The 8,195-nt window shown below is 40.7% G+C and overlaps 1 protein-coding gene across 1 annotated transcript in view; it reads left to right on the plus strand.

Annotated features, from left to right (window-relative positions):
- Window positions 1-5,573: 5,573 nt before the first annotated feature.
- Window positions 5,574-8,195, plus strand: part of LOC125381993 — a 56,933-nt gene continuing 54,311 nt past the window's right edge. The window contains exons 1-3 of the mRNA XM_048399403.1: window positions 5,574-5,852; window positions 6,371-6,410; window positions 6,830-6,975. Of these exons, the coding sequence (XP_048255360.1) occupies window positions 5,646-5,852; window positions 6,371-6,410; window positions 6,830-6,975 (393 nt within the window). The 5' untranslated portion in view covers window positions 5,574-5,645. The remainder of the gene's footprint in view (window positions 5,853-6,370; window positions 6,411-6,829; window positions 6,976-8,195) is intronic.

An 8,195-nucleotide genomic window follows, 5' to 3' on the forward strand; every position in this document is an offset into this window, starting at 1 on the left:
TCGGGCACATTCTTGGTACCATACCAATAGAGGGGACAACCCAATTTACCACGCCCTTCCAGCCGAATGTGAAACAGTCCACAGCCGCACACCCCGGGTTATAATACCTGGAATTAAAACATGGCAAATTAGCCACCAAGATGCAAATCTATCTACATCTTGAGGACCCCATCCGGCATCTATATGCTTAAATATGTGATTCGAAATGGACCAATCATCGAAATCAACAATTTTACTCAACACATCTGCGGTCTCATTCTCTGAACGCGGGATCCACTGCATATTCAGATTTACATTTTGACTTGAACACAACTCAAAAAAGTCCATAACTATTCTTTGTAATTGCGGTTTCATACCACCCTTATCCACTATGGTAACCACATTTTGATTGTCTGACACCACAATATTCTACGATGTCTCAGTTGTGAGATAAAACTTTGCAGAACGAGAAAAACGGCCTTGAGTTCTCTCCATGTTGAACTATTTTTAGCCTCCTCCTCTGACCACTGACCATGGGAATAAGCAGCATCCATTTCAACACAATGCCCTCCATATCCGGTATCACTGGCGTCCCTGTACACAACTGGACTCACAACTGTACTCCTTATCAGTACTGTTCTCGACAAACGAGCAATGTTTCTCTCCAATACTGTAACTGTTCAATGCTCTGTGACGACAACATAACGTTGCTGTTCCACGATGACGCTGTCAAAACATCAATGCTGAGAAACATAGTCAGTAATTGTACAACATTTCCCATAACTAGTTTCATTGCTATGATTTGTCCGATAATCGCAGCAACACGCCGCACTGGTTGATAAGAGCGCCTATTCGCTAAAATAAATGTAATAGTTTCAATCGCCTTATAAACACAGGGTGTTTGTATCTATGTGAAGACCTAGCCACTCAATAGACTGCGAAGGTAACCATAGTGATTTTTCGCATTTGGGTACAAATCTAGACTTAATCAAGTCTTCTTTTATAGCCTCGCTAGACGAACGTGTAATAAGTTCCGACTGAGCTGATAAAATACCGTCATCTAAAAAGGTGACCACTTTCTTCCCTTCAGAACGCCATTTCTTGACTAACTGGCTTGTAACCTTAGTAAACACATAAGGTGCTGAAGTTAACCCGAAAGGTAAGACTACGAACTTGAAATATTGCTTAACACCCGAAGCATTTTTCCATGAAAAACCTAGGAATTCAGTATGGCCTTCAAATATGTCTATATGATGATATGCTGAATGTATATCAAATTTACGTGCTGTGCTGAGATCGACCTGAAAGAAGCACGAGATCCATAAGGGTTCTTGCGATTTTGTCTCAATTTAAGTTTTCTGACAGCTTTTGATTCCGCTTTCTCAATTTTCTTGTCATCATCAGAATCATCTGCTAACTCATTGGAAACATAATGTTTAACGGTCTCCCAACTGCCTTCCGACGAATCTGCAATTTTTATCAGCTTATTTCTTTTCTCTAATTTTCCGATAGCTTCTTCCACACACCTTGACATTATATCATAATTCCCATTCTGAATGGCTTATCTGGTATAAAGTAAGTCTTCTAAAACTTCCGAATTAACATTAAACTGAATTCGATTTCCTTCCCTTGACCAAGAATATTCTGTTTCAGTCTTAAACTTCTTCAAAACTTTGGCTTGCTGAATAAATTCTTCTCTTAGGTGAGAATTCCATTCTTCCACAGCACTCTCAATATCTCTTTGATTAGTGTCCAATCTTTTCAAAATGGCGTCAAGTTTTCCCGCTGTTGATGGATCGTCTTGAGACATAATAGAATTTGACACTTATGTTCAGTGTTACTGCCGTGCTGACAAGCGAGTGAGACGAGCTGCTTACTTACTTACTTACTTTGGAGATTTAACGTGCGCTTTCCGACTGATGCGTATTTCGCACACGGGCCCGGCCAGGCCATTTAATGTGTTTCCGAAAGGGGCGAACGTGGTGTGTGCAACCCAAGAGGGGGCTTTAGGGGTTGCTTATATAGAATTTGGGAATTTTGAGATTTGGAATAGATGCCGATGGGGTAGGGGAGGAGAACTAAGGGAGCTGGGTATGGAGGATGTTTGTGTGTTTATGTAATTTTGATTGGTGGATTATAGTGTTTTTAGATGCGTTTTATTAGTTCCGTTTTGATTAAGAATACGCCTAAGGCCTTGAAGGTTTCTAGTTTATTTTGTGGGTTTAGTTATTGCTTCTAGAGTGAGAGCCTTGTTTAGATTGAGGGTGGTTTGTAATGCGGTTCGATGTGTTAGGTAGTGTGTGCAGTGGATGAGTGCGTGTTCTGGGGTTTCTAGTTGTTAGGTGTGGGCAGTTACCTGTAGTATGTTTTTTTATTTTTTTTAGGTGGTTATTTAGGTTGGTGTGTCCTGTTTGGAGTTTAGTGATTACTCTGTCGATTTCTTTTGATGGATGGTGAATTTTTGGTTTGGTTAGTGGTTTGCCGAGTACTTTTTTATTTGGCTGCTTTCCACGCCCCTTATTTATACCCGTAACATAGCCAGGCTAATTACCTGCCTTAGCCATTGCATACCGCTAAGGAGAAAGCAGTTTCTCTCTTATTCATAATGCACTCAACCGAGAGAAACATCATGTCTATTTGAGAGCGATTTATAGACACATACTTATGATATTGCCCTCTTCATGTAACAGTATAATGGACTCTGCTGTAAGATTTCTTATTATTATGGAAATGTTGTTTGTCACTTTATGTTTATAAAATATGTTTATTTTTTTAATAAAAAATAAAAATCGTATGTACATTCTACTTTAATGTTTCGCTTTAGTTGTATTTTTGCTGCAGTTAAGTATATTAATAGACTGCCCCTGTGGTCTAGTGGATAGTCTGTCTGCTTGGCGGTTTGATCCCTGGCCGCGTCATACCAAAATATGTTAAAATATGGTACTTGTTATCCTCCATGGTGCTGAGCATTAAGGAAATAAAACAAGGACTGGTCGGCAAGGAGTCGGTATAGTGTGAGTGAGGTATCCATGTTAAACAGCGGCATGGTATCTCAGTGGGATAGTACTCTAAAACCGGCATTAGTCCAGGCTAGTACAAGCAGCCACACACATACCTACACACACATGCATGCATACACATCCCAAAATAAGTGCAATACTCTTGCCCGCGACATTAAACCTCAGCTTACCTCACCTAGTTATTGGATGTCAGTAATTTCTTGTTTATAATTCTTATATTTAATTTATTTTTACTATTTTAACTATTTTGTGAGCAGCTGCACTCCTTTCTTTCAACACCAGAAGGAATCATCATGGGGCAGGTAGATCCCTTACTTATTCTACAAAATAAATGTATGAAAACAGGAGTTCTTGAAGGTTTGTGGCATTTTGCCGCTTGAAGCTATATTGAGGTTATACTCTCCCAGCTGGTTGGTCACTATGATTGCAGAAAAAGAACAGAACCTTGGTAGACAGCAGCTGTCTGTGACAGCATCACGAGTCTCTCAGTGGCTTACACAATGTTAATCTTTGAATATCAGCTACTATACCTGGGTCGCTGCCCACCAAGTAGATATCTACATCTTGTTTGTTGTTTGTTTGTTTGTTGATTTACGCCACACTCAGCACTATTCCAGCTATATGACGGCGGTCTGTAAATAATCGAGTCTGGACCAGACAATCCAGTGATTGATATCATGGGCATCGATCCAAGCAATTGGGATCGATGACATGCTTCAACCAAGTCAGCGAGCCTGACCACCCGATCCTGTTAGTCGCCTTTTACGACAAGCAGAGTCACCTTTTACGGCAAGCATGGGTTGCTGAAGACCTATTCACGGGTCTACCTCTTGTATCCCTTTTGGGTTTCCTCTCACATTAAGCTGCCTTCAAATACTGTAACTGAAATACTGTTCGAAGCACCACTAATCCCAACACACTCACTCACTTCTGGATGACGTAGTGTGACACATGCTCTCACTGTATTTGTCAGCCACAGGTTTAGTTACATGTTTTGTTGGGCTGCTGATAACATGGTAAAGATCCAAACACATCTCCCACTGTCATATAGAATATACAAAGTGGAACTCTCTCACTGTGACACACCTGTCATTTGTCTGGGGCGAGGGTAGCCTAGGGGTTCAAGTGTTCGCTCATTCGGCTAATGGCCCAGGTTTGATTCTCCACATGTGAACCATATGTGAATCCCACTGTTGTATCCCCAGCCTAATATTGCTGAAATATTAACAGTTGTCAATAGCTGCTGCAAAAGTGTCAAGGCATCTTCTAACTGTAACTCCTGTATTGGCCAGGCTATCCAGCACATGATGTCGGAGACCAAGGACATGAAGGACCTCCTGCAGGAGGGGATAGAGAAGGTCATAAACTCAGAGTTCACCCTGGGAGAGTGCAAGACACTGGTGGCCTCCATGAGACTCTGTCTGAGTCCATCGGGAACTCCACCATCCCCGGAACTCCAGACGCATACACATCCCAAAATAAGTGCAATACTCTTGCCCGCGACATTAAACCTCAGCTTACCTCACCTAGTTATTGGATGTCAGTATTTTCTTGTTTATAATTCTTATATTTAATTTATTTTTACTATTTTAACTATTTTGTGAGCAGCTGCACTCCTTTCTTTCCACACCAGAAGGAATCATCATGGGGCAGGTAGATCCCTTACTTATTCTACAAAATAAATGTATGAAAACAGGAGTTCTTGAAGGTTTGTGGCATTTTGCCGCTTGAAGCTATATTGAGGTTATACTCTCCCAGCTGGTTGGTCACTATGATTGCAGAAAAAGAACAGAACCTTGGTAGACAGCAGCTGTCTGTGACAGCATCACGAGTCTCTCAGTGGCTTACACAATGTTAATCTTTGAATATCAGCTACTATACCTGGGTCGCTGCCCACCAAGTAGATATCTACATCTTGTTTGTTGTTTGTTTGTTTGTTGATTTACGCCACACTCAGCACTATTCCAGCTATATGACGGCGGTCTGTAAATAATCGAGTCTGGACCAGACAATCCAGTGATTGATATCATGGGCATCGATCCAAGCAATTGGGATCGATGACATGCTTCAACCAAGTCAGCGAGCCTGACCACCCAATCCCGTTAGTCGCCTTTTACGACAAGCAGAGTCACCTTTTACGGCAAGCATGGGTTGCTGAAGACCTATTCACGGGTCTACCTCTTGTATCCCTTTTGGGTTTCCTCTCACATTAAGCTGCCTTCAAATACTGTAACTGAAATACTGTTCGAAGCACCAACACACTCACTCACTTCTGGATGACGTAGTGTGACACATGCTCTCACTTTATTTGTCAGCCACAGGTTTAGTTACATGTTTTGTTGGGCTGCTGATAACATGGTAAAGATCCAAACACATCTCCCACTGTCATATAGAATATACAAAGTGGAACTCTCTCACTGTGACACACCTGTCATTTGTCTGGGGAGAGGGTAGCCTAGGGGTTCAAGTGTTCGCTCATTCGGCTAATGGCCCAGGTTTGATTCTCCACATGTGAACCATATGTGAATCCCACTGTTGTATCCCCTGCCTAATATTGCTGAAATATTAACAGTTGTCAATAGCTGCTGCAAAAGTGTCAAGGCATCTTCTAACTGTAACTCCTGTATTGGCCAGGCTATCCAGCACATGATGTCGGAGACCAAGGACATGAAGGACCTCCTGCAGGAGGGGATAGAGAAGGTCATAAACTCAGAGTTCACCCTGGGAGAGTGCAAGACACTGGTGGCCTCCATGAGACTCTGTCTGAGTCCATCGGGAACTCCACCATCCCCGGAACTCCAGACTCAGGCCATCAGACTCACCTGCAACTTCACCGACTTTGCCTTGACACAGGTATGTTACCATGGTCACAGACTTGAAAACATGACATGCCTTTTCTTATTAGTAAAAACTAAAGTTTTTGTTAATGGATGGGAAACAATCTCAGAGTTGTTAGTATTATAATTTCAAAATAAGTGACTATATACTTCTTAGCTTTGATAAGGATACTTATGTATTGACCCGTGAAGTTCTGGGGTAGAATGGATCTTCAGTAACCCATGCTTGCTGTAAAAGGCGACTATGCTTGTTATTAGAGGCGACTAACAGGATCGGGTGGTCAGGCTCACTGACTTGGTTGAAGCATGTCATCGATCCCAATTGCGTGGATCGATGCGCACTGGTCCAGACTCGATTATTTACAGACCGCCGTCATATAGCTGGAATATTGCTGAGTGCGGCGTTAAACAACAATCCAAACCAAAACTTATGTATTATTCATATGTACATAACTTTGTGGCAGACAAGAGTTGAGTTGTCTGTTTATCATGTTTATGGTATTAGTGATAACTTATGTATTTGTGTTTTTTCAGGGGTGTGACATGTTTCAAGCCTTCCAATATTTCTATAGAAGTAAGTAACATTGTATAATACTGTAGCCACAGATTTCTAAATCTTGCTTTATGTATTAGGTGTAAAGTTAACCTTTCTTTAACTATAACTATAAACCTATAAATGTAAATAGTTCCTTTCACCTTTTAGCCCATGGGCTTAAAAATGAGGATTTCTTTAATTTTTGTGTACATTGACTCAACTATTTGGTCCCAAAATGTGATAAAACCCGATTTTAGTCACTTAGCTTAGATACATGTATTCCTGGTAAGTATTTACCACATGTACATGTAAGTAAATGGTGATTATTTGTTGTATACAGCATCATTTCTTGGCTTGAAAACATTCTAGTGTCAAGTTCATTGACAGGACAGATGCGTCCATTTAATTCAGGCACTCTAAGATACTACTGCAGTAACCCTGTGTGCCTTGTGTTACAGCCATGATTCTACTGGACATCACTGCTAGCCTTGAAGGCACAGAGCCTGGCCGAGAACTGGTTCTAAACATGGCCTGTGCCTATTCTGCAGCCTCGCTATGGAGGACTCTGTTCATTGACACCCAGATATGGAGCATTAATCAATCGGTAATATACAATACTTCACCTTACATTTTCATCACATGCTTAATCAACATTAATTTATTATTCTACCATGAATTTGGAATTTACTCGATTCTGATTGGTCAATCAGAGGCTATTTAATCACAATAAACCCCCTCTGATTGAAACAGCTGGTTTGACGGCTGCACCACCGCGGAAGCTAATATTCATAGAATAGTACTATTTTCAGTCAGTGTCGGTAGGCATATTTAAATAATTATAACCGCGCTAAATTTAACATTTGAAACCTCACGCTGCGCGTTCGGTTCCAAATTCAATTTAGCGGGTTTAAATCTACAGCTAACCTAGCTCTACATTGAAAACACAGTATGTTTATCTCCTTATCAAATTTAGGTTAAATAATTACCATGTTATAAAAATGATTAATATTGTTAGGGGCTGGTAGTAAGTGCTGCTTTTCACGATCTAGTGTTGATTCCCTAGGCGATCCATGCTCCTTTGATTGTTGGTCCCAGCCCAGAAGTGTAATATCTGATATTTTTTTGAATATGGTCACGATGATATACATTTTATGATTTGATACAGAAAGTTTGATAAGATCAGGGTCAATGCGTCAATGTGTGAAGTCAATTCATAGTGTTTCCCATCAGGAATATTGCTATAAGTTGTGTCATCATCACCATCACCACTATCACCATCATCATCACCACCACCACCATTATCATCATCATCATCATCATCATAACCACCATCGTTATTATTATTATTATTACTGAACAGAGCACACAAGGGCTGCTGCAGGACTTGAGGGATTTAGCTTTCGAGTACATGAAGGTGAATCCAGCATTCTCCTACTTTCTGTGCCTCGACCTTCTCCGAGCATACATGTTCATTAGAAGCTGGTTCTCCCAAAAAGAAAAGACAAGGAAAAGAGGCGATCTCATTCTCCTGCTGGCCAAGTGCTGCTACCAAGCGGTAAGTCACGGCTATTGTGTAAGTTGATGTTACATCATTTAAAAAAAAATTTCCTCAGACTTATATTTACATCCTAATATCAATAATTGTAGTCCCTCTGATGCAGCTTTTTGAGATGAAATAATCTGATTTAGGGATAAATCATTTAGTATTGCTTGCGGGGATGTTAAGTGACGGTGCAGATGTCATACAAGTAACCAATTTTAGGCTAGGTGCAAAACTTTGAAAGTGTTTATTCTTTGATACTGATAAGACCACCTCTTTGGTCT

The sequence above is a fragment of the Haliotis rufescens genome, unplaced genomic scaffold, assembly GCF_023055435.1.
Source record: "Haliotis rufescens isolate VD_foot unplaced genomic scaffold, xgHalRufe1.0.p SCAF_2, whole genome shotgun sequence".
Classification (NCBI taxonomy): domain Eukaryota; kingdom Metazoa; phylum Mollusca; class Gastropoda; order Lepetellida; family Haliotidae; genus Haliotis; species Haliotis rufescens.